This window comes from Penaeus vannamei, chromosome 4, assembly GCF_042767895.1.
Source record: "Penaeus vannamei isolate JL-2024 chromosome 4, ASM4276789v1, whole genome shotgun sequence".
In the NCBI taxonomy this organism is placed as follows: Eukaryota; Metazoa; Arthropoda; class Malacostraca; order Decapoda; family Penaeidae; genus Penaeus; species Penaeus vannamei.
The window spans coordinates 49,201,164-49,228,663 of NC_091552.1; the positions used below are offsets into that span (position 1 = coordinate 49,201,164).

The following is a 27,500-nucleotide window of genomic DNA, read 5'->3' on the forward strand; positions in this document are numbered from 1 at the left end:
AATTTATGAAGTACGCAAACGCTGATCTTAGATTTTTCACTTGTCTTAGAAATATATATGGATTTTTTCTCTGGTGGTTTAAAAAGCAGGTCAGGGAATACATTTTTGAAATTTCGAGAATCTAGCCTCTTGATGTTTAATTCACGACTTCGTTTTCGTGTTCGTTTTTTTTTTACTACGATGCAAGTACTTCAACGAGTGAAAATGAATCCATTTATTTATATCGATGACATCAGTGGGGTCGCCGAGTACTGACTTGACTCGCCTCGCCTCGCACAGTGTTAACGGGAAAAACAACAACAAAAGGACTGTATAATTTGCCTCAAACCGACTCGTCTTGTCTCGACTCGCTTGGTGTAAACTCAGCCTAAGGTTTCGGTCATGCAGGTAGATAAATATTTTAATTGAATATATAAACTAAGGTTTCAGTTATATAAACCAATGTTTCAGCCATAGTCATATAGTTGAACCAATGTTTCAGTCATAGTTATATAGTTGAACCAATGTTTCAGTCATAGTCATATAGTTGAACCAATGTTTCAGTCATAGCCATATAGTTGAACCAATGTTTCAGTCATAGCCATATGGTTGAACCAATGTTTCAGTCATAGTCCTATAATTTAACCAATGTTTCAGTCATAGTCATATAGTAGGACCAATGTTTCAGTCATTGTGTTAAACCAAAAAATTCAGTACCAAGGCTTAAATCACGCACTTAACCAAGGTTTATAGAATCTCGAAATTAATTACACACATAACCTTTCTCTCAACCTAAAATCAGAGACATTTCAGCACCAAGTATTCCGAGGAGGTAACTCAGAGGGTAGAATGTTCCAGGCCAATGCCAATGGTAATTCTATTCAAGGATCTATAAGTATCTTGAAAAGTACTCATTGTGGCTGATGTAGACAAGGTATGCATTGTAATGAATATCTTCACAACACTGAAGGTGTGTATAACCGGTTTCGAATATACTTTCGTTAGAAATTGATGAAATACGTGTATTTCTGACGAGTATGAAAACGAACCTATCTTTTCTATTGTGAAGATATCCATTCTTATTCATACGTCTACAATAGGTACCTTACATATAATGAATTCTCGACAGTTTATAAAACGTTAGTCCACGCCATCTTATGAAACAGCTTATGCCATTTACTAAGAGACAACGGCATATGAGTTTGTATCTACTATGCCCAATTAATCGATGTATTTCAAACACTTTGTTTCAGAAAGTGTTACATATATGCGTATATATATACATGTATATGCAGAAAAAAATGTAAAATAAAATTCTCAAAAGAGATCGACACTTCGTTTACCCTCAGCTCCCACCCTCGCCCTCCCCACCCCCCTACCCCCACCCCACCCCCTCCACCACCACCATCCCCACCACCACCACCACCACCCCCACCCCCTCCACCCCCACCCCCTCCACCCCCACCCCCTCCACCATCACCACCACCATCCCCCTCCCCACCACCACCACCCCCTCCCCACCTCCACCACCACCCCCACCCCCATCCCCACCCCCACCACCCCCTCCACCACCACCACCACCAGCCCCCCCCCACCACCACCCCCACCCACACCCTCCACCACCACCCCCACCCCCTCCACCACCACCACCACCCCCACCCCCTCCACCACCACCACCACCCCCTCCACCACCACCAGCCCCCCCCCACCACCACCCCCACCCACACCCTCCACCACCACCCCCACCAACCCCACCCCACCCCCCTCCACCACCCCCACCCCCTCCCCCACCACCACCACCCCCACCCCCTCCACCACCACCACCACCCCCTCCACCACCACCACCACCAGCCCCCCCCCCACCACCACCCCCACCCACACCCTCCACCACCACCCCCACCCCCTCCACCACCACCACCACCCCCACCCCCTCCACCACCACCACCACCCCCACCACCCCCGCCACCACCACTACCACCCCCACCCACCCCCTCCGCCACCCCCACCACTAACACCACCCCCTCCACCCCCCTCCACCACCCCCACCAACCTTCACATGTTTGTCAGGCAATAAAACAAAAGGCCGAGGAACACACACACTATGGCAACAACAGGTCACAGACACCTCGGGCAACGTCGGAGGGAAACTGAGATTGGACTTTGGACCTTTGTCACGTGTAAATAATGGTCACGTGGGATGTGTATAGAAGGCATAGATTTTGGTCGATAGTTTGGCATTGTTTTCTGTTCGTTGCGGGTGTTTTGCATGTCTATACATTTATTCATGTTTCCGATTTTATTTTTCACTTTTACTTGCAATTTTTTTTTCACACGAAACCTATATTTATATGTATATATATGTATATGTACATATGTGTGTGTATATATATATATGTGTATATATATGTGTATATATATATAATGTACATATATATGTATGTGTGTATATATAATATATATATATGTATGTATGTATATGTATATATATACATAAAAATGTTTATATGTTTATATGTATATATATGCACATATACATATATGTGTATGAATATGATTATATATGTTTATATGTATGTATGCATACATGTGTGTGTGTGTGCGTGCATACATATATACATATTGATGGATCTATGTGTGCATACATGTATATATATTTCTGTATATGAAATACATATGAAATATATACATAAATGTATAAAAACATATATATAGATAGATAGATAGATATAAACCGATGCTTTTGCGTAGAATTCGCCAGCCGTTACAAGGCTTTTGTTTCAGTACGTTGAAATCCACCGCGCACACCACTAGAAAATTTTATCACCTGTTTATATTTGCCAACGAAAACAGGGAAGGTAAAGCCTGAATCATCAATATCAGTTGTCTCTAGACGTGGTTCCTTGCCCTCATGATTTGATTTCATGGAGCCAGGTGAGAGAGGGGAAGGGGGAGAGAGAGGGGGAGGGAGGGAGGGAGGGAGATAGAGAGAGAGAAAGAGAGAGAGAGTGAGAGAGAGAGAGAGAGAGAGAGAGAGAGAGAGAGAGAGAGGGGGGGGAGGGAGGGGGGGTAGTGTAAGGAGGGGGAGGAGATGGAGACAGAAAAGGAGAGAAAGAGAGATTTGAAAGAAACTGATAGCGGATAATACAGATACAGAGACATCGGTAAAGTTTTACAATAGACACTATAACTTAGAAAGGAGAATAAACAGGAATAAGTGACCACCCGTACCCAACACTAGGCTAACAGGGTGACGACCAGATCACCGCGTGGCCTTTAAATTGTTACCATGTACGAGTTGCTACGTAACAATCATTTCCTAAGCTAAATGAATGTTTTATTTCCATTCCCAGAATTACTTCTATTACCTAATTACTATCCCTCTGTCAATTAAAATATTAAGCACTAGGTTACCCACTTTGCCAAACACGAAGAACACAGTAAAGTTAAATACAGTAGCTTTCCCACAGACAAGCAAACGGGGTGTTAAGAAAAGCGCGGAGAGGGGAGGAGGGGGAGGAGGAGGGGGTATGTCACAGGCAAGAACCTCAGTACCCATAATCCGGCGGGCGATTTTCAAAACAAAATCTGCACCTGGGTCCTGGGAGGTGGTTGTCTCAGATACAGTTCGGTCCGCGTGGGTAACGGTCGATCCCTTCAGAGCACGTGGAAAAGGGAGGGAAAGAGAGAGTGCGTTGGTGACATAAGTGTGGCTTTGCTGTTACATAAGGAACGAATTTGAACTTACGGGACAGGAGAGTGAGATAGAAATAGAGTGTATGTGAAACTTCGTGTTTGTGATTTTTATGGTTCTCGTTTTAATAAAATTGCACTATATCTGAATATTGGAAATATAATTTGAATGCTGGTCTTGTGTGTCGATTTCATCCGAGGACAAGTAGTGATAAAACCACATTTTGAAACGAATCTTCACGACCCGCTTGTGAATAAACACCCAGAAGAAGAAATAAGAAAATAAAGGTTACCAGAACTCCATTTCGAGGACCAGTAAAATGGATTATGAGAATCGGAAGTGCTGTCAGCAGAAAATGACAACCTGGCAGAAAATTGCAACGCTCATGCTTGCACTCATTGCTGCAACATTTGTGGAGGCGACGGTAGCGGGTGACTCGCTGGAGGAGGCGGCCAGTGAGGGGAAACTGCACTATGAGGTGATCATGAGGGAAGCCAAGATGCCCAAGTGAGTCGTGAGGGGTCGATATTTCCTTCTCGTCTTGATTGTTAGATGTAATTGAGTCTAAAGGAATTGGTGTTATGTTTGAGTTGTTTCGGAGGAATGTGTGGCAACTTCTGCGAACTGTTTCCTATACTTTTTTTTCTTTAAAGCTCTGATAGATCACTTTTTTTTCTCTCATGAAGCAATAAAGGTAAAAACAATAATCGAAATAATCCCAGAATTGTAGTTATCCATTTGTTTGCTGGGTAATAAGTCTGAACACCTCTTGCTAGCACATAATAATACGTTAAATAACTGCCGTGATTCAAAAGATAAGCCACACTCAGTAAAGATACTCTATATCAATGATAATTTCCATATTCATTGCCACCATGGCAATCATTATTTTTGCATATAATCACTTAACCTTGAAAAACACCTGGCAATTGTAAACATATTGAGAAAACGTGAAATTCATAATAGTACAAAATTACCCGTCTCTCTTGTCAGGGAAACGAAATAATAAATAATAATAAATAAGCGAAATAATAAATAAGCGAATAACCCAAAACATAGATCCTACAAAAATCATGCATGCCTTACATGTGCATGACAGACAAATCTCATGCAGAACAAATATAGACGATGTTCTTTACCTTAGAACATTCCAGATCTTCGGTTGGGAAAATACGCACATTTTTATCGATCACTCCTCACATCCTTTGTCTGTGATAATGACCCTTTGTATTTATGTCAATGTTTATATTTCCTTATCCCTTGCCTATAGTTATATGTGTTACAGGATGCAATTATCACTTCATTTTCCTCTCTGAAGTCCTAAACTCAAAAATATTCATAATGCCAACCGTTGAATTGTAATTGTTTTGCTCAAGGTATGGCGATTGCTACCAGAACGCATTGGAGGATCTGCACAATGGCTGTAGCAATCTTGATGACGAGGTGAGTGTCCGAATAAGGAAGATTTTTGTAATTATCGTTATTATTGGATCTGACAGTGTTATCGCCATTATTGGATCTAATAGTGTTTTCATTCTTGTAATAGGAAGTCATCGTCATTACTGCTGGTCACATTTTTGTTATTATCATAGTTATGTGAAGTGAACATATTAAAATCACAAATGATAGTTTGAGATAATGCAACTGCCGGTGATGATTAATAGCAGCTCTAGATTAATTTTTCTTAATTACTTACATGTTTTTCTCATTCATCATGCTGCTATTACCAATAAAAACAATAAAACGTTTGATTACTAACACCCCTTTCTCTTTCGCTCAGTCACATAACGAAGCTGTATATCCTATGATAGCGTACTCTTGTTATAAATACCCAATCTCCATCTCACACCAGTTGTTATTCGCCAAACTAAATCTCCACCAACAAAATTCAAGAAAATTGAATAGTCCACACACCTAAGCTCTACCTCCTATTTAAAACCCCTTCCCTAAACTAAATCATATCCAACATACGCGAAACTTAACTAGTAATAATAGTAATAATGATGATAACATTATGGTAATGATGATGATAATAATAGTAATTATAACGATGATCATAGTAATAATAGTATTGATGATGATAACAATGATGATCATCTTAATAATGATGATAATAATAATAATAATAATAATGATAATGATGATAATAATGATGATAAGAGAATAATTTTTGAAAAAAAAAACTCCAAACTTCCTCCTTGCAGGTCCAGAGCAGACTCGCCCTGTCGTTTACCAACTGCTACATGCTGAGGTTCGGCTGGCCCGTGTACCCTTGCCGGGGCGACCAGCAGCTGAGCAAGTGCATGGAGGGCCTGGATGCTAGGGCCGCCTCCATCTACTCCTCCATGCTCACCAACACGCTTGCCATGTGCCATTTCCTCCAGGCACAGGCGTGGCACCACTCGACGTCCAGTGCCATTGACAAGTAGGGTTTATTTTTTAGGGGTGGCGAGAGGGAGGAATGAAGGGGTTGGAGGGAGAGAGAGGGGGAGGAGAGAGAGTGAGAGAGGGGGTAGGAGAGAGTGAGAGAGGAAGAGGGGGAGGAGAGAGAGAAAGGAGAGGGATGAGAGAGAGAGAGAGAAAGAAGGGGGATGAGAGAGAGAGAGAGAAAGAAGGGGGAGGAGAGAGAGAGAGAGAAAGAAGGGGGATGAGAGAGAGAGAGAGAAAGAAGGGGGATGAGAGAGAGAGAGAGAGAGAAAGAAGGGGAAAGGGAGAGAGAGAGAGAAGGGGTAAGGAAGAGAGAGAGAGGAAGGGGAAAGGGAGAGAGAGAGAGAAAGGAGGAGAAAGAGAGAGAGAGAGTGAAAGAAGGGAGAAGAGAGAGAGAGAGTGAAAGAAGGGAGAAGAGAGAGAGAGAGTGAAAGAAGGGAGAAGAGAGAGTGAAAGAAGGGAGAAGAGAGAGAGAGAGAGTGAAAGAAGGGGGAAGAGAGAGAGAGAGGGTGAAAGAAGGGGGAAGAGAGAGAGAGAGAGAATGAAAGAAGGGGGAAGAGAGAGAGAGAGAGAGAGAAAGAAGGGAGAAGAGAGAGAGAGAGAGAGAAAGAAGGGGGAAGAGAGAGAGAGAGAGAGTGAAAGAAGGGGGAAGAGAGAGAGAGAGAGAGTGAAAGAAGGGGGAAGAGAGAGAGAGAGAGAGTGAAAGAAGGGGGAAGAGAGAGAGAGAGAGAGAGAAAGAAGGGGGAAGAGAGAGAGAGAGAGAGAGTGAAAGAAGGGGGAAGAGAGAGAGAGAGAGAGAAAGAGAAAGAAGGGGGAAGAGAGAGAGAGAGAGAGAAAGAAGGGGAGAGAGAGAGAGAGAGAGAGAGAGAGAGAGAGAGAGAGTGAAAGAAGGGGGAAGAGAGAGAGAGAGAGAGAGAAAGAAGGGGGAAGAGAGAGAGAGAGAGAGTGAAAGAAGGGGGAAGAGAGAGAGAGAGAGAGAGTGAAAGAAGGGGGAAGAGAGAGAGAGAGAGAGAGTGAAAGAAGGGGGAAGAGAGAGAGAGAGAGAGAGAGTGAAAGAAGGGGGAAGAGAGAGAGAGAGAGAGAGAGTGAAAGAAGGGGGAAGAGAGAGAGAGAGAGAGAGAGAGTGAAAGAAGGGGGAAGAGAGAGAGTGAAAGAAGGGGGAAGAGAGAGAGAGAGAGAGAGTGAAAGAAGGGGGAAGAGAGAGAGAGAGAGAGAGTGAAAGAAGGGGGAAGAGAGAGAGAGAGAGAGAGAGAGTGAAAGAAGGGGGAAGAGAGAGAGAGAGAGAGAGTGAAAGAAGGGGGAAGAGAGAGAGAGAGAGAGAGTGAAAGAAGGGGGAAGAGAGAGAGAGAGAGAGAGTGAAAGAAGGGGGAAGAGAGAGAGAGAGAGAGAGTGAAAGAAGGGGGAAGAGAGAGAGAGAGAGAGAGAGTGAAAGAAGGGGGAAGAGAGAGAGAGAGAGAGAGTGAAAGAAGGGGGAAGAGAGAGAGAGAGAGAGAGTGAAAGAAGGGGGAAGAGAGAGAGAGAGAGAGTGAAAGAAGGGGGAAGAGAGAGAGAGAGAGAGAGTGAAAGAAGGGGGAAGAGAGAGAGAGAGAGAGAGTGAAAGAAGGGGAAGAGAGAGAGAGAGAGAGAGAGAAAGAAGGGGGAAGAGAGAGAGAGAGAGAGAAAGAAGGGGAGAGAGAGAGAGAGAGAGAGAGAGAGAAAGAAGGGGGAAGAGAGAGAGAGAGACAGAGTGAAAGAAGGGGGAAGAGAGAGAGAGAGAGAGAGTGAAAGAAGGGGGAAGAGAGAGAGAGAGAGAGTGAAAGAAGGGGGAAGAGAGAGAGAGAGAGAGAGTGAAAGAAGGGGGAAGAGAGAGAGAGAGAGAGAGTGAAAGAAGGGGGAAGAGAGAGTGAAAGAAGGGGGAAGAGAGAGTGAAAGAAGGGGGAAGAGAGAGAGAGAGAGAGTGAAAGAAGGGGGAAGAGAGAGAGAGAGAGTGAAAGAAGGGGGAAGAGAGAGAGAGAGAGAGAGAGTGAAAGAAGGGGGAAGAGAGAGAGGAAATGAAAGGGAAAGGGGGAAGAGGGGAGGGGGTAAGGGTAAGAAAGAAAGAAAGAAATAAAGATTTCGTGTGTATGTTCCACTAGCGAATCGAGAGACATGCATATACATTCACACTTAAGAGATACTTTAACATTACTTTAACTTAAATTACTCCATCTTTACCAAGGACATTAACATTTACAACCAAGACGTTAATCCTCGCGCCCTTGTTTACATCATAAGAAAATTCTCCTTTTTCATAGCTAAACTTACTCTATTCTATCTCCTACAGCCTCAGAACTGCCTCCGAAGACGTGAGTTCCCAGCTGAGTCGTGCGGTGGACTCGGCGACGGCTCTGCGCAACCAGCTGGACAATCAGATGGTGGCGTCTAGAGAGGCAATAAAGGGCGTTTTTGCCGAATTCAGGTAATCGTTTTATTGTTTTTCAGTTTGCTTTTATTCATTTGTTAGTGATGTGCTAAAGGAATTCGAGTAATTGTTTTTTTCTTTCTTTTCTTTTCTTTTCTTTTCTTTCTTTCTTTCTTTTTTTATTCTTCATTGGTATATAAGTTTAAGTTTCTCTAAGTTATGTTAGGCTTTTATGTTCTTTCGTTATTTTTCACGAATGCCCAAATTCCTTTAAGTTACGCTAAATATTTTACTAAATTACTTTCCATTATGATGTTACTCCCTACAAGTTATGTTAGGGATTTTATATTTAGTTATTCATTAATGTATTAATTAGTATGTTATGTTAGGCTTGTTAAGTGTTTTAGTTATTTTTCATTGGTATACGAATTCCTGTAAGTTATGTTAATTTTTATAGCGATATATAATATATCAGTTTTTAAGGATATCATACCGTAAATTACATATACAATCATTGTCATCATAAACATTTAATATCCATCACTTACCGATTTATTAGAACAGAATCAGGTTTGTGAAAAGGCAATATATATTTACATTTATTTATCTATTATTTATACACCTTCATCATTGTCATAAACCTTGAACATCTATAACTAATAGATCGATTTATGATAAGAAAATCGGGTTTGTGAAAAGAGCAGATCCATTTAAAGAGGAACTGATCGAATCATTAAAGAGAATTCGTTGTGTAAAGACGATATTTATGTACAGAGAAGCATCCATTATTGAACGATTTGTTAAAACAGAATTAGGTTTGTGAAGAGATGATACTTAATTACAGGGAAAGAATGTAACTATTATCACACTTTTTATACTTCTGCTTATTTAATTTGATAACAGGGAAACAATTTAACTATGATCACAATCTGTATATTTTAATTTTATTTTATTTAATTACAGGGAAACAATTTAACTATTATCACATTCTTGATACTTTTACTTATTCAATTTATTTACTGGGAAATCATTTAACAATCTTTATCCTTTAACTTAATCAATTTAATTACAGGAAACCATTTAACAATCTTTATATTTTTATTTATTCAATTTAATTGCAGGGAAACAATTTAACAGTCTTTATACTTTTACTTATTCAATTTAATTACTGGGAAACCATTTAACAATCTTGATACTTTTACTTATTCAATTTAATTACTGGGAAATCAATTTAATTACTGGGAAACAATTTAACAATCTCTATACTCTTATTTATTAAATTTTATTGCAGGGATCGCATTTAACAATCTCTATACTCTTATTTATTCAGTTTAATTGCAGGGAAATCATTTAACAATCTCTATATTTTTTATTTATTTAATTGCAGGGAAACAACGGCCGAGCAGCGCGGTCTCATCGTCGACGTTTTCGATCGCGTGTCCCAACTCCAGTCGCTCGTCATGGGAGAATTCACGTGGTTTTATTCTGTGAGTATTGTAGTCTAGGGTGTTTGGAGGGGGTTTCCATTCGTCGTTCTCTCTGTTGTTCGATGGTGGTAGTTCGGATTAATTTATTTCTCATTGATTCCCATCATTTCACCATGCCTTCGCCATATTTTTTTTCCCGTGTCATGCTCAACTCGTATCTCTCGTCTGTAAACCTCTTACCTCACGAATCCAGTTTATTTTCAAAACGGCAAAAAAGAATGTTAAAAAAGACATAGTAAAATTTGATTTAATTTATAACCTCATCCCAGACACAAACGACAAACGTCACCCCTATTTTCATCTTCTTTCAATTTCCATCTTCCTCCCCTCCATCGCCTCTAGAATCTTCGAACACATTCACAGATACATAATTAATCATCTTGACGCAAACAGCATTCTTAATTGATACGCAACATTCCGACCCAAACTATTATGCGAATCACAACTCACTGTCCCTCATCACAACATTTCCAGACTTCTAGAGACATAAACAGGTCGATGCAATGATGTTAGACTTCGCCAAAGCCTTTGCCAAAGTCCCCCACAAGAGACTGACTCAAAAACATCAATTTTACGGAATCACGAAATCGCAGCTTGTCTTTCTAACGATATTCAACCCTTTTCTTCTTGATGATACTGTATCTAACCATGTCCTTATCTTTTCTGGTGTTGCTTTGGGCACCGTCTTAGGCCCTCTTCTTTTCCTACTGTATGTAAACGATCTCCCACTATTAACCATTAATTCTACAACTAAACTACTTGCTGACGACAGCCTCATCTGTCGACCGATCAAGACACCTGGCGACTATAAACTACTCCAAATTAACCTAGACTCCCTCGAGCAATGGGAAACCACACGGCAAATTAATATATCAGGCACGACGAACACAAAACATAATTTACCGGTTACAGACACCATAAAATGTTCGCACTCAATTCACTCCCAAAGGTTATCCAACATATCATACACAAATACTTAGGAACACACTACACACCACCACGGAGTTGAGTACACACAAAGACAACAACATACAGCACAAAACAAACAGAACACTGTTTTTTTTTCTGAGGAGGAATCTACAAGGTTGTATACAAGACACAAAGCACATAGCGTAGATCACACTTGTCCGTTCATTAACAAACTAGAGAAGATAGACACTGCTCCAGGCGGGTACATTGCAATTACGCTAAAATTGCTGGCCTCACAACTAATACAGGCATCACTCATTCTTTCCACGTACCAGTCGTGACTGAAAGACCCTCACAATATACAATGCACGCAACCAAACAGACACCTTCCACCAACTCACACCAGCACATTTCAGAACATAAACACAATCTTCCCAACAGCCAACACACCCAAGCGATATAAGCGCCCACGTATAGCGCCCTACCATACGCTTTAACCAAATTGAGATCTTTCCATCCCCAGGTTGTCTTTTACGTGAGCGGTGTCCTCGTAACACTCGTAGCCACCTGCACTCCGAGGACAGTGAGTGCTCGTCTGCCTCTCCTCACTATCCTCGCCTTTTCCCTCACTTTGGAACGAGCGGTGACGGCCTGGATCCTCGCGAACACACACGTCGACTCGTTCCAGGTAAGGGTGATCGTGCAAGAGAGCCTAAGTTAGTGTGTGTGAGGGAATTCTTTGTCTAGTGTTGGGAACGTAACTGCAAAACACCGATATTGTGTTGTATTGGCCAAGGAATGTGTATTTTGACGTTCTTTGTTTGTTATGATACTCTGCATAGCTGTTGTTTTTTTATTCAAGAGGACCCGACTTTGACCTTGAGGAACCCCTCAGTATAAAAAATATTGCAAATAGATAAACCAAAATGAATGATAAACCGCTGTCGACGACAACTTCTGATTTTATTGTTTTCATTATTGTATTGACTGTAAGAATAACAATTTTCAGTTTGTAATACAGACCATAGTAATATGTTAATCTTATATTACAATAATAACACGGGTGTTGGTAAATTGTAACTTTACCTATATTTTTTACATCGTCGTGGTATTATAGATCTAGCTAAGATTATGAATTCTAGATTAATATTGCTTACTAGTCTTTCGCAGTATTTTACCGTTACCAAAGGTTGGGGACACCCTACTCTTTTATTTTCTGATGCTCTTCACCTTCACACACACACTATGTTTATTCATTATGATGAAAATAATTTGATTTTTTTTTCTCATAAAGTCAGTCCTTAGCCTGGGAGTGCCTCTGGCAGGGGCACTCCTATCTGTTAACCCGGCTCCTCACCCCGACCAGCGAGGCTCCTAAACTGTGCATGGCTTATTCTCATCTCAATTACGTTACTAAATATATATATATATATATATATATATATATATATATATATATATATATATATATATATATATACATATATACCATATGATATTTCTCAAACTGCAAATATTACAAAGTATAGTTGTAGAATCATAACTGATATATAAATATAGTAGACTATGCATCAATCTTAATAAAACATTGTATATTGTAGATCGAAGTCCACACGGCGGTATGGGCTATTCGGCGAGGCTGTGTGGGTGTCTGTTTCCTCTCTCTCATCCGCGCTGTGCTCTCCTACAGGTGGGTTTTGGTGATTCGCAGTTGTATATTAATAAGGTTATCTTTTGTATATTGTGTGTTCCTATCGCTGAGAATTATATTGTCTTAGTCGTGTGACTGCTTTCACTTTCATTGTTTGAAGAAGTTTGTATGCCTATTATTTGTATGTAGTATTATTTTAATTATATGATGAAAAGAAGTCCTTTTTTATTATGCTAGTTTACCACTTAAATGTCTTCGACTGAACCAAGGAAACAAAGACCATTCATTGACAAAATTAGAAAGGGTTCTGAGAGAGAACTAATTCCCAAATGAAAGATATTTAATTGACGTTTCAGTGTTAAATTTCCTTCAGGCGGACATTATTACGTAATATATTTGTTACACATCTTGCCTTCTGAAATTATCAATTCACATGAATATATATTATTCCTTCATCTCAAATGACCCCCTCAGCCTCATGCCCGTTCTTGCCTTGGGGAGAGAGGAGGCATACGGGTTGAGTCCAGTGGTGGGTAACGTGAACTTTTGCACGGTCTTTTTTTCCCGTTTTTTCTTCTCCAACCTCCTCTTCTGACCAGTCCCTAAGGAGTAAAAGCCGTGCTGAAAGGATGAAAGGATGGCTTTGTGTCAGTCCTAATCGGCCTGGGGAGACATGGGCACAGTATTCCCTTGGTTAATCGCCAAGCCCTTGCCCGACACGGGGATCCTGAGAGAAGGTCGGTTCCTCTTCTCAGCATATTTCAGGATCACCATGGCCAGTAATGAACATTTTGTACGATCGTTCTGGCCTTGACACTTACATCAGAGTCCCAAGCTCGTTCATTATCAACCCTGACTGATCTCGCCGGCAATCTTGTTCCTGCCCATCCTCACTCCTCTCTTGATATTTGTACCGGAACCATTTCCATCTTGCCGGTTGGCAGGCCTGTCTACGACACGGATTGATCAGACGTGAGAAAGACTTGCTTGTCTGCCTTGTCTCATTCCCCTGATTCTTCTACTTCTCCGACGCCCATTTCTACCCTTTAGTGACCTTTGATTGTTTCATGATGACTCTTTTGCACTGTTCCTCTACCTTACTCAGATGCATAGATTCTGTCCATTTCTTCTAATTCGTCCTTAAGCCCCTTCCCCCTTTTACTAACCCCCGCCTTACGCCATTTGTTCCTCACTCTACCCTTTTCACTGCCATACTGTCCCATAGCGCTCTGTCACCTTTGACATCTAAAACATTGTGTTTAATCAAGCATTTTTTGTCATTTTCACCACAATACTTTACCATAGTGCTGTGATGTCTAGAACATTTATTTGCTTTAGCCATTAACCATTATCCATCTTGCTGTATGAAACTTTCTATTCGCATTTATATATTATCCCTTTCTCGATTTGTATCCTTGAGCTGTCCGGACTAATGACTAATCTTTTACACATGCCAGAGACCCCGTTGCTGTCACAGCTGCGCGTTTGGAAGAACTCGCGTCAGCAACGAGCGAAATCAAGAAACTGATGAATAATACTCCAGGTATGCTGCCGTGTTTATGCAAGGGGTTTAGATAGGCTATTGAGAAACGGACAGTTGGCTATACGAATGATGGAGTATGGTGTATATATATTATGCAGGACCTCTCATTTCTCAAGACAAGGGTCATGGGTAATTAGCTGCCCTTCTTTTATTTCGATTTTTTTCTCCTAATAGATAGATAGATCCTCGACGTAATCGCAGACACTTCTGTTGTCTTTGGGGAGTGTGAAATATAGTATTTCGAGGAAATAATTTATTCGTTTTAATTCTCAAGAGTAACAATAATGATGAAAATAAAAAAGCGTGTATTCTGTCCCACAGCAGGTGCCTTGGAACTCACCAGCACAACACTAGCCAGTCTCTCTCAAGTCCTGAACGATAGTGCTTCTTCTGACGACACGTATGAGCCTAGTGATCCCTCGGATATCGAAGACCAGTTGCTTGATGATTATGATGTTAGTATTGTTTTGAATTTCCTGCTGAATCAGTGTTTTTGTGTTTACTTTTTTTTGTGTATTGGAGTGCGTTTATGGTTCAATGTATATGTTGCGTAATCTTTCGTTTGTATTATATTGTCAAGGTCAGTTTCCTCGCTAAACTTGAGCACTGTCGTTATCGATAAACCCGGTAATACGAGAAATTCCCTTAACACAAAATAATCTTTCCAGTTCGAGAAGGATTCGGGAAATAGGTCGAGCTCAAGGTACTCCCTGAGGAGGCGACAGAACGACACGAAAGTCCAGAACCCGGTGGTGAGCATGGAGAGTCCAGAGGCCTTCGGCAGGACAGTCCGCCGCATGGAGAATATTTCCATGCACCGGTCGCGAGCCCAGGTCCGGCGTCTGTCCAAGAGCACGCAGAAGGCTAGCGTGACGAAGATTTCAGACCTCTCGTTCGGCCACTTCGCAGACAGGACGAAAGATTCTGGGATCGAGTCTCTGTCTGGTTAGATTATTGTGGATTTTTTTCTCTCTCCTTCAAGAAGCTCGAGTTTTGCTAGTTGAGTGATTTCCTTTTTTAATGTCTATAAAACGATATTTCGTAGTTTTTAAAGTTTTTAAAGATGTTGTTAGCTATGCTGTCTAATGTACAAACATTTATCAGTAACAATTTATTTTGATGATTATTAGGGTCAGCGGTCATGTGATCAACTACAGTTTTATTACATGCAACTACAAAATTGCATCATGTAATCTAAAGTAGGTGAAGAGGCTTATTTACTTATTTAATTTACATATATTCAATTCTGTTTTTTTTTAGCATTTCAATAACGGATTTGTCTCGGGGTGCTGATAATACTTATTAAATATCTTACTGTAAACGGCAATTTTTTTTTCTTACTTGGAGCCAAGATATTAAATCAAGCATAGCTATTTTTTAATATTAATTTTAAATTTCTGCCCTACGGTAAATTTTCTTAATGTATGTATATATCTTCATTAATGTAATCATATGCGAGGTTTTACACTTGTTAAGTGCTAATAAAGAGTACATATGAAGATTGATAAGGTTGACTTTCCTATAAGAAAACTTTTGTTAAACCGAGTAAACTTTTGGCTAATCTATATTATTAATGGACCTGACTATATATGCAATCCTGTTGATAAAAGTATATACTTTTCCTCATAGATAATTTAAAGCAGATCTTGCAATCCCTTTACACAAGATATTTCTGCAATGTGTCACCATCCTTAAACTTAAAATTCTCCATGGAACCAATAAAACCCCTTAAAAATTGTGAACATTTATTTAATAAAGAAAAAATCTCCTTTTATACATTCTTCCACACCAGGCAGATGATATAATGATATTTACATCTGAAACTGTACATGCTGGTGAAAAAATAATACATTACATTATGAGAGGGAAATTAGTAACGTATGCACACACACCTTTTTTTCCCCACTTGCATTTTCACTGACCAACTATAAATTAACTAACCAAACCAGGTTCTGAGAGGTGACATCTTCCTTCTTGCTTTGAATGCAAAATAGAAACAGACTACATTATTTAGACTATGTTATTTAAAACTTTTCTTCACTACAATTTTATTATTTTTTTTGTCCTTTCATTTTCTTTCTTCTAGTTGGCAAAGAAAAGACTACACAGCGAGATGCATACCAGTAAATTGTAGAATATATACTTTCCTGCATTTTTATTAGGTCTGCCATGAGTCTTACCAGGGAGAAAACTGTGCAAATAGTAACTCCAAGTGAGAGACAGACACACACTACATGCACTTCTCTGGATAAGAAGGAAGCAACTACCTGTACACAATGTAGTTGGTGAAATCATTCCTTGTGCACCTGACGATCCATTGGTAGTGATCTGCCATACACATTTATGTTCTCGTCTTCAATCGACTTCCTATTCCAGCCATTGTCTTATGCAACTCTTTGTACATAACTAACAATTTAAGGAAACATGATCAAGCTTTTCTGTAACTTTAAAAAAAACACATTAAACTGACCTAAACACGAACTGAGTGGTCCACTTGTATCTGCTGATGTCATATGTTTAAAGATCTTTAACGAATGGACTAATATTTTGCAATTCTCAAGAGCCATAGCCTCCAGCACAGTAGAACCCAAAGCACACTCCTTTGGTCATCAGGTAATATTCATGTGTGATCTTGTGAAAAATAATGCAATAAAACTTCTTTTCTGAGTGTGACACTTAACTCTTTGTGTAACCTGCAAACTTCTTACTGTACATTATAAGCCCTCACAAACTATATCAGCATCTGTTCAATTAACACTTAAACGGAAGAACAGAAAAACCAAACCAGTAATATTTGGAAAGTTAAGTAACACTACGTTTAAGTAATTTCTGCTTAAGACTGCTGCTGCATATATTAATTTTGAAAGAAAGAAAGAAAAAAAAAGCTTTCTTATTGTAAAATGCAAAATCAATTAAGTTTCTACTTATTTGGAAATCGATAAATACATTTGCAAATTTCTTTCCAGAGAACACACTCCTATAATTATCAAAATCATGAAAGGAAGCAACCTATTCATGTATCACAAGACAAGTACAAAAATTGCCTGAAGAGCCTCTATTGCAAACTTTACATATATATATATAGATATATATATATATACACCTCATATTACTGAGATAATAAATGGCTGCTGTATCAATACAGTAAAAACATGCTATCACTTCTCTGGCATATGTGAACCTCCTCTTTACATGAATTAAAAGAGTGAGAGAAAAAAAAAGAGACATTGATAATAAAGTACATAAACATGACTAAATGCTCTTTGCATCACAGATTAGTTGTACACACTTCACACAATGGATCATGACAATAACATAATTTTAGCAAGTAGACTGAAAACATCAGTCTCTCAGTTAGTGTCAGTTTTGTATCCATATTCTAATGCGTAATGCAATCATGTACCAGCAAAATAATGACTCTGTAATCTTCTTAAAATTACATCACAAAAAAGTTTTATTATTCCCACTGTGAAACATTACTCATGTATTTTTTTTCTTCTTTTCTTTGTGACAAATTTAATAAATACAAGAAGGCCTCACAAACTATCCTTTTAGTTTTGTGCATTGCATGTAATGTCCATTTATTAAATATTATTTACACTATAAAATATTTTTTTATATAAAATCTTTGCAAATAAATAAATTTCCAATGATCAGAAAAAAATGCAAAAATAAAACCATTATCATAATCATCATCATCGAAAAGAATAAATTAATAATGATAATAATAAAATACATTCTCCCACCCAAAAATACATTCTCCAATACTTCTTTTATTTCTAAAAATATATAGAACTATTTCATGTGATAATAGTTTTTACTGTATATCATACACATAAAGGAATATAATATGCAATCTAGACAGTAACTAAAATCCCTTCAAGTTATTGTATGCGAAATCAAATATAAACACAAGCGTTCTTTTTACTTTTCATAAATCTTCCCTACCCGTCGTTGAATTTCCATCAGACAAACTAACGCTCTAACCAGGAAAGCCTAACCCACACACTTCCTGGAGGGTACATGTGTCTCGCTTCAGAGACATATTACACACTGAATACTTGGGTTTCGAAGTATGAGACAAGGTACCTAAATGACTTACTCAGACCATGAGAATATATTTACAAAGATTAATAATAATAATAATAATTATGATGATGACAATAATAACAATAAATCATTACACAATCAGACCAGAATTTCATTTCTTTCTTCTGTGTAACTTCTCCTCTTCTTGCTCTTTTGAAATGCCAGGTACCACACCTAGACAAAATATATAACTTCCATTCACAGGCATACTTTAGGGCATCTACCTCCTACTCCTGTCACCTTCACCTGACAAATGGGGTGATCTCGCTTTCGAGCCTTGGGGAAGAGGTCTGGGTGCTAGTATGGTCGTAGTTCACGAGTCGCCGCCCAACCAGGTACTTATCATTTTTTATGTGTTCGTAAAGACGGGTGAACTGTACAACTTGCATGATGATGAGGGTAGACAGCAGTGTTATGATCAACAGTGCAGGATATATGCGACGCTCCACCAGGACCTTATAAAATAAAAAAAAATGTGTTTCCTGTTAGTTGTTCAACAATGAGGTTCAGATAATTTAATCACAATGACAAACTCTCAAATTCATGTCAAAACAGATCTTGATAAAACCACTGTTAAAAACATATACCAGCAATGTGGCACCAACAGAAAAACAAGAAAGATATCTAAAAAAAAAATTATTAACATGACCATAATAGTATAACATAACATAGCAGCAGAGCTTACCAGTGCACTAGGGGGTACAAAGAGAGGGGCCAGTGTGTGTGCTGTGACATAGGGAATGGTGAGACAGGCACCTAGGCTTGCAATGACTGGAAGTGCCGTTTGGCCCACAAGGAGGTTCAGGTCCAGGCCACGTACTCCACCCAAGTAGATATGTTCCAGATTTGTCTTGAGCCACCAGTTTGGACCCATCATGACCAATGCACACATGATCTTTGTGTACAGGACACCCAGGGCCCAGTCCTATTTGAAGAAATTAAAAATGGCATTCTAAAAGTGCACATTACATATTAGATTCTAGTGTCAACAAATGACATGCACCAAATAGCCTAAATACTCAATATCTAATCATATACACTAATTCATCATATAAAAATCAAGGCAATATCTATATATTTGTATTAATAAAGCAACACATTAGATGTTTACAAAATGAAAATGAATCTTCCCAAAAATTATACATCCCAATCTTGAAGACAGAGAAATTGGAAAAACATGTATCAGTCATAAAACCTGTAACAAATTCAACAGGATCAATTCAAACACAACAATCATCACCAGGAATTCACAAGTCATTGCCCAACCATGTACCTGTTATTTTTTCTGTTCATAGAGATAACTATGCAGTTTGCATGATGTGGGTAAACAGCAGTATTATGTAATATATACAAAATGCATGTAAAAAGCATGTCACCCCCAAACAACTCACAACTCACCTGCCAGAGGAAGATGATTGGCGTCTGATGGAGGGGAACTCTCAGAGGGATAACAATGACCAACTCCATGAGAACGCCCACCATCAATGGCACAATTACCGCCACAACCACTAGCGCCACTAGTGCCTTGGTGCCCTGAAATGGAATTTGTTTATTAGTTACACTAGCAAAACATGCAAAACTGAAAGCTACTGAAAAAATTACAGAAACTGCTCAATAAACATGTGAACTAAAAAATGGTCCATATTCACTTTCTTCCTCATCACATACTCACCATGATGCCCCATTGCTTCAAGCGCAGGATGACTTGTGACCATCCCAGCATTATCCATGAGATGAGGAGAGTGATGCCTCGAATACTAAGCAAACACAGGTACAGACCGCATGCACCAGTGTAGAGTTCATGAACCTTGAAAATAGAAGTCTATTAGATACTGTTCATATTACATTATCAACAATATTACTTCAATACAGTAAACTCTACAAGTTCCTTATTTCACTATTTCCCTATGGAATTAAGAACATATTATATAATGATAATTTATCTTTACAACTTCATTACATCTACAATTCAGCCTATAATAAATGGCAATCATTTTTATACCAAGGACATGGGAATTTCACACAACACAAACAACTTACTTTGGTGTCACCAAGGGCAAGATACATGCACTGCCGACCCACTAAGACTGGAAGTGTCAGACATATAATGGATGCTGCTGTCAAGCTCACGCACATCATGACCACCAAGCCCAAGATACGCACACCAAACCATCTCGGCCGTACATAAGCCTGGAAACCTGGAGAGAATGCAAGAGTTACGTGTCAATAATCCTCGAACCAACCTATCTATAAACATTAAGACCAGTGTAAGGAATATGCAAACACCAGGGCAGAAAAAAGACCTACCAGTCGGTCCATCTCGCTGGAGCAATGCCTGATGTGCTGCGCCAAGGCCTCCTCCCAAGGCATCTCCACCTCCAGGCCCTCCAACAACAGGGTTCACCAGGCCTTCCACCAGCTCGGGATCAGCCTGCTCTACTTCCACTGGAGGAGCAGCCGCACCAGCTGCACCACCTTCTCCAGCAGCTCCAACTGTGTCACCACCAATCACAACACCACCTCCCTACAGTAAAAAAAATCCATATTTATAAATATAAATATAAATACCGATATACATTCATAAATATTTACAATATAGTTACTTTCGTAGAAATGCAGACATACGTTTTATTCCCTTTTGGAATACTAATACTTTGTATGAAAAAGTCTTCAGGAAAATGAAGTTCACATATCACCTTTTTACCAGTTTCATACCTGAGCGTCAAGAGCCACATCGCCAAGCAAGTATGATCTCAATCCAAGAATGTGAGACACAGCGGCACACCAGTGTCTGACCAAGAGCTTGAGCCAAACTCGAGTATGACCTTGTTCTAGTAGTGCTGGGAGTATCACCTGGAGCAACAGCAGCTCCAGCGACAGCTCACTCACTGGGGTATCACTGACAACGAAACAAATCATGTTGCTCGTCTCTTTCACAGTAAAACTTAAAACATCTATTCTTCACCATTTCATTTACTTTCAAGAATTCTCTAATTTTTGCTAACTTACCTTGAAAGTGTAATATGATATGGTAAAAAGGAAGGCCATAGTCCATGAATGATCTTTATTGGAAGCCACAGCATCAACAACACTGTGGAGCCAAATATGACCATGGAGGCCAAGAAACGTCGGGTGTGGCGCACAATAGGCAGGTGGATCATCTAGGGAAAGTACAAAGCAAAAATGGTCAATAGGGGCAGAATATAATGAATTTGTGAAACAAACGCAATGTGATAAAAGAGGAAGGAAAGGATACAGCAGCTACAATGAGAAGTGATCACTTTTTTCTTTTCTTTCTTTTTTATCTGCAGAATCTAAGTGTTTGACTGTGAATCCACATACTGACTCACCTCTTGAACAGGATTGAAGTCTGGATCATTGAGATTCCTGAGGAACCACAGCACACCTGGTCTCAGCACTTCCCGCAGGAGGAGGATAAACGAAGCAAAGTAGAAGACGTACACCATCCCCACCAGCCAATGGATGAACATGGATGTGCCTGGCGCCATCTTAAAGCTCACCTCTCGGTCCTTTTCGAATTAAGAGGCTATTACTATCAAGCTTTCCAAGAATTCCAAAACTGATTCAAATAAACAAACATCAAAAACATTAACGAGCACAGAATACACCTAAAATACTCATACTGTAAAACAGTGTTCCATTCACTACAATTTAAATCTCTCTAAGCCTATGAAAATAACTTTCCCAGCCATGTACAAACCTTTAGCGTTGCATCAAAGAGAGAGAGGGAACAAATGTCCAGCCACCAGCCACCTATCAGCGGGAAGACCCCAATCTCCACTACACTCAGCAGAGCAACTTTAACTACAACGTAACATAAACCTAGGACACGCTTTGACCTACAGGGTGAAAAAAAAGAAAGAAACAATTAGTAAAATATTCTCATTTCATATATAAAGCTTTTTTAAAAAATACCTGGATTTTTTTTTTCTTATTTCTGCACAATAAAGGCATACTGTGTATTTTCAGCAATGAACACTTAAAATCCCATAACAAGCTTTTTCAAATTCAGGGGTCGTCGCACTCAAGAATTATGATCAGATTTACACGTATTTTTGATATGTTAGATATACATATACTACAATTTACACTACCAAGTTCATATCATTTGGATAATGAACAATGAAGTTATTTAAAAAAACAAGATTTTGAAAAATTAAAAAAAACTTACGTATCTCACTTATACATTGACTGAACTTGTTGAAAAAAATACCACATACTCTATAGCAATACCTATATTATCAACGAGTGAATTTTGAATTTTTTTCTTTGTTTAGTGGATTTTTTTTTTCTTTTTTTGTTCATTCTTAGAGATATAATATCATAAAATTTGTAAACTCCTTTGCAGTACACTAAGTATTAATATTCAGTTATCTCAAAACATTACCAAACAATACTATTGAAACAGAAAAGGAAATATATGAAACCAGTATTGTAAACATGAAGCAATATCTGAAAACACAGGACAAAATAATCAGGAAAATCTATCCATCTATTCAAATTTCTTTTCACATCTCACCATTTTTTTCCAGCCTCTTCCAAATATCTCAAGAAAAGAACGGAAATGTATTTCAACTTACCTGTTAAGCCTGATAATTGCAGCCAGTGTATGTAATAGCACCAGGCATAACCCAACCACACAGTACCCACACAGTGCTGTCAGAAGACCCTCAAAATGTGATGCAGACACCCACGCTTTTAGCTTAAAACCAACTATGGTAAAGTGCCCGATGTGATATGGACAAAATGCTGTGAAGGAGAGAGAGAAAATGTTAGCATTGATAATAATGAATTGGTAGTCTTAAAATCTGTAATCTAATTCAAAATATATAAATTCTCCCAATATAAGCAATCAACAGACTATTGCAACAATAAAAATCAATAAGTTAAACAGTAAGAAAATGAATACAACTGGTATGAAATCAAGAAAACCAATAACAATCAAATAACAAAAAACAAACAACTCACCAAAGACAAGTATGAACATAGTGTTGAGGGAGACCACCCAAAACACATGCTCCAGAAACACGAGTGAGCCGTCGAGACCCAGTAGACGCTCCCAGGTGAGCTCCTCGGCGGCCCTGTCCCACTCTATGGGGTTCCAGTTGAGGTCATCTGCTGCAGCTCCTGGGTCAAGGTTGTTGTTGCCTGGAGCTCCCTCATGGAGGATCTCACCCTCTCCTCCTGATTGGAAAGGGTGCTTAAAAAATGCTGTGTTCTAGGTTTGTTTCAGTTCAATACAAAATACAACAACAAAGGGAAGTACAGAAAAACATACAAATAAGAAACTCTTTCCTTTGCTGTTTTGTTTACAATCTGCTCAGTATGAATCCTTCACAAGTGTTATGGAAAAGAGAGTCATTCTCAGACAAATAGGTCTTCAGATTGATAAATGAGTGTAAACCACCTTATATGGATGAAGTTTGACATTGTTTGAACCCAAAAACAATAAAAATAACAGCAATAATGATGATGATAATGACAAATACAGTAAGTGATGGTCATGTAATACAATGATATAGCAAACCAAAAAATTTCACTTCTTACTATGATGTCCACCACTTGCTGTGCTAAAGAAAATCTACTAAAACAAACCAAACCCATAAATCCACATCATTACCACGAACAAGAAAACAAAACTCCATCTTTCACCAACACAACAAAAATTCACAAAACTCAATCACTAATCAAAGAGAACTCCCAACTCAGGTCACTGCACTTCTTCGCCCACCGCCAGCAACTCGTCGGTTTGCTGACACCCCTGTTTTCTATAAGGCATCCCACAACAAGCACTCACCATTTTCTTGGACCCATACCACAACAAATACATATCAAGAGCTACCAATTTCCTTTTAATTACACCACAGTGATGAATAAAATCTAGTCCCTACCTTCCCCTATATTTTGATTTGCTGGAACAGGAGCCAGCTCTTGATTGCCTGGATCATCATTGATGTCCAGGTTTTCATTGGCCACTTCTTGCTGCTGCGGCGCAACATTTTCATTGGCCACTGGCACTGGAATTTGTCCATTCACTTGATTGACTGCTCCAAAATTTCCAGGTGGCTCATGCTGGAAAAAGACAAGATCTGAGTCCCTTTGACCCTTGGGTGGTTGATGCATAAAATACTGCAGATTTGCAGTGATTTTGAATGTGTAGAAGCCAGAGGTCTAATCACTCTGAAGGTTTTGCCTGACATGTTCATAAATGGGATATCTATGGATGAGTTTTCTCATCCTGTAGGAGTTTTGGTAACATCACAGGTCTATCTCTCCTTACATTATAGATGTATCTATTTATATTTCCTACAAGGATTCTCCATTGTCATGTATGTCCAAGGAAAGGCAGCAAAATATACATGTTTGTTATGTCATCATTTTCATTCTCATCACATTTTAAATTGCTTTAAGAAGCCTATGTAAAGTATTTTTAAGGTGTCCACCAATAAACATCACTCAACAGTATGCTTAAAGTAACATCGAAAAATATGGAATATACCAAATGATATATGGTGCTTAACTAGGAAAGCAAAATCATGACATTTCTAAATTACTGTGGATAAAAATTACTGTGAAATACGAGTTATACCCTAACTCTATGTACTAGGCTGATATGACATACAAGAAATTTCCACTGTGATTTTAGTTTAGTGATTGTGTATACAAATGGGTGGCTCCCCAAGTACTTAGCAGCCAAGAAGCATTTGTGGAGCTACCTATATGCAACGACATTCACAATGGACAAACTCTCACTTCCTCATACAAAATCTTACCTCATGCTGTATTTCTTGATCTAGCCAGTCTGGCCCTCCCCCATGGAGGATCTGTTCTCGCAACCAGACCAGACTGATAAAAGCACTTAGTGTGCATGTCACGACAAAGCACCCATGGAAGATATCTGACACTAAGTTGTCCCTGTGAATAAAAAAATGTAAAAAAAAAATGTAATTTCATTCCTCTGCAAATCTCTTATACAACATGCATCATCAAGGTTCCAAATATATAAACCAATAGCCATAAGCTTACTTAAAAAGGGAAAAAGTAATACTTACGTTGAAAGCATGTCAAGTGGTAGTGTGAGCACTGAGGAAACTGAGCCTGTGAAGAGGCAACGATATATTCTGCAGGCTGTCAGCGGTACAACCCCAAGCCATGCCACAGCAACCAATGTGTAGTGCAGCCAGTAACGGATGGCTGTGCCCATGCTGCGTGCTAAACCAGCTAGGATGTCTGCTATGGGTAATCTCTTGGGCATGTCTGGCGAGTATACTGCAAAGGCATTTTATGCATTAATGGATATAAATGTATGAAAATGCAGACTGTTGCCAAAAATAAATAATCAATATCACTTTTATTTTTAAATGATCATCTATATCAACTAATCAATTTATCTCTATATTGATACTCCCAAAGAAACAACAACAACTGTATTTACTTGGTGTGAAGTGGAAGCGATGTTTGCAGAGTTCGCAGTACTCTTTGCGGGAATAACGAAGCCATTGCACTAAACAATCTTGATGGATAAACTTAATGCTACCAGTACAGATGCAGGGGTGGAACAGAGGACGGTCGCTGGAACCCTCGCATCTACAAACGCGACATATATCTGCAAAGAAATATAGAAACTTTAAGAGTATAAAAAATGTTCCACAATCCCAACTTTTTAAGACTTCTTATTATAAGGTCCTTAACTACTCTACAAAATACAGTTAAAATGCATCAAATTCCATGTACTTTACACCATCTTATATAAAAGCAGGTACATTCAGGAAACTACAATTCAAAACTTTCCAAGGGAGGCCAGCATATTTAGGGCTGATTCTTTGGGCCTCCAGCTAAGGAAAATATCCCTGGGCTGCATCTGGCAAGAAATAGAGCCGTCTGCCCAGAAAACCTATACATAAACTTCCAAATTCTAATTAACGTGTTTATATGTTTCTCTTTTTTTACCCCATTTTATTTCAAAAATGAAATGTATGCCAACTCAAGTTACCTAATCATACAATAAATATAAGGTCATTCATTTCACAATATCTGAATAGTGTACATCAAAAACTATTTGTAAATATACTTTCTATGGATGTCTGAGCAAAGAAGTATCTTCAAGGCTTTCCCTGAATCTTCTACTATGACTAATGGGAGCACTCATTTACGTAACTTATTCACGTCATCTGACTTTGCATATGTATGAAGAAAATTTACTTCCTAAGAAGCTTAAAAACCCAGAGGTTAGTTGTATATCAAAATATACTAACATTTTCCTGTGTATACTACAAAGTTTGTGTTCAAATGGCTCAAATAGTAAGCATACAACTATCATACAGGATTTAAAAAGGATTTCTGACTCTACATCTAAACATATGCAAGATGACACATCATTTAAATACTTATGTGTCTGTGTCATTTAACAGCTTGCACATAGCCGCTCTTAGCAATTCACATTAATGACTTTCATTAAAAAGATTTTTTTTTGCTATGCTTTACACTACCTCACAACAAAATTGTCTCCAGTAATATCAATCCATACGAATTCTCAAAGTTATAACTAACACATTCCATACAAAGTTTCTTTCCTTTTAAACTATTTACATTCACTATCATGTTTTCAGGCATTTCACCAAAAAGGATTTTTCCATTTATCTTTTTTTTTTGAAGCCTAATAATTAGGTAATACAGTTACTAAAATACTACCAATAGCTTCATGGCACATTTATATTTGAAAAGCATTTCATCAAAACAAAACAAAATGAATACTTCTGTCATATACATTTTTTACTGGTGATGATAATGATAATGATTATTATCATAATATCATTAATATTAATAATAACAATAATAAAAATAATAATAATAACAATAACAACAACAGCAGCAGCAACAACAATAATAATAATAATGTTTATAATCATAATAAATAATAATAATAATACTTCTCCAAACTGTTCACCGACTTCATCTGATTACCAACAATTTACGCTTCTGCCTTTACACAATGCCTCAGAGCCCATCAGGCAAACAATATTAATCACATTATACAAATGGTAAAAATCTATTTTGTAAGTCACATTGCATTTTTCCATTAGATATTTAGTAAATGTGTGTAAATGTTACTTTTACTCATGACTATCACCTATCACTATTTGAAATTATTGTAATTTATCACCATTTATCACATGTTACAACCATTTACATTTACCAATCATCACTTATGACTTTTCTTCTTAATCATTTCCTAAGGTTCATTATCTATTTCCCTGAAATATACCCTTCACTATCACCCTCACATATTTAGTATTCTTATTTCTTGTAATAACTCATGATCA

At 38.6% G+C, this 27,500-nt stretch overlaps 2 protein-coding genes across 6 annotated transcripts in view; one reads left to right on the top strand and one right to left on the bottom strand.

Moving 5' to 3' along the window:
* The first annotated feature begins 3,855 nt into the window (after positions 1 to 3,855).
* Positions 3,856 to 15,161, top strand: LOC113824883 (uncharacterized). Of its 2 annotated transcripts, none has more exons than XM_070121183.1 (10): positions 3,856 to 4,177; positions 5,047 to 5,113; positions 5,875 to 6,095; positions 8,400 to 8,534; positions 9,865 to 9,964; positions 11,397 to 11,561; positions 12,475 to 12,563; positions 13,982 to 14,067; positions 14,389 to 14,522; positions 14,736 to 15,161. In XM_070121183.1, the coding sequence occupies exons 1-10, from the start codon at positions 3,990 to 3,992 to the stop codon at positions 15,015 to 15,017; spliced, it is 1,467 nt and encodes a 488-aa protein (XP_069977284.1). In that variant the 5' UTR covers positions 3,856 to 3,989; the 3' UTR covers positions 15,018 to 15,161. The 2 variants fall into 2 exon arrangements, with proteins under 2 accessions (XP_069977284.1, XP_069977286.1); XM_070121185.1 differs by having other exon boundaries at positions 14,392 to 14,522.
* A 634-nt stretch (positions 15,162 to 15,795) lies between these two features.
* The window catches only part of LOC113828239 (E3 ubiquitin-protein ligase MARCHF6), a 15,452-nt gene continuing 3,747 nt past the window's right edge, over positions 15,796 to 27,500 (bottom strand). For all 4 annotated transcript variants that reach the window (XM_027381171.2, XM_070121181.1, XM_070121180.1 and 1 more), the window contains exons 2-17: positions 25,613 to 25,783; positions 25,230 to 25,446; positions 24,951 to 25,092; positions 24,069 to 24,249; positions 23,146 to 23,361; positions 22,758 to 22,926; positions 21,878 to 22,016; positions 21,507 to 21,686; positions 21,166 to 21,317; positions 20,872 to 21,055; positions 20,464 to 20,680; positions 20,197 to 20,354; positions 19,829 to 19,963; positions 19,555 to 19,689; positions 18,842 to 19,081; positions 15,796 to 18,611 (exon numbers count right to left, since the gene is read on the bottom strand). In XM_027381171.2, the coding sequence (XP_027236972.1) occupies positions 18,399 to 18,611; positions 18,842 to 19,081; positions 19,555 to 19,689; positions 19,829 to 19,963; positions 20,197 to 20,354; positions 20,464 to 20,680; positions 20,872 to 21,055; positions 21,166 to 21,317; positions 21,507 to 21,686; positions 21,878 to 22,016; positions 22,758 to 22,926; positions 23,146 to 23,361; positions 24,069 to 24,249; positions 24,951 to 25,092; positions 25,230 to 25,446; positions 25,613 to 25,783 (2,849 nt within the window). In that variant the 3' untranslated portion in view covers positions 15,796 to 18,398. The remainder of the gene's footprint in view (positions 18,612 to 18,841; positions 19,082 to 19,554; positions 19,690 to 19,828; positions 19,964 to 20,196; positions 20,355 to 20,463; positions 20,681 to 20,871; positions 21,056 to 21,165; positions 21,318 to 21,506; positions 21,687 to 21,877; positions 22,017 to 22,757; positions 22,927 to 23,145; positions 23,362 to 24,068; positions 24,250 to 24,950; positions 25,093 to 25,229; positions 25,447 to 25,612; positions 25,784 to 27,500) is intronic.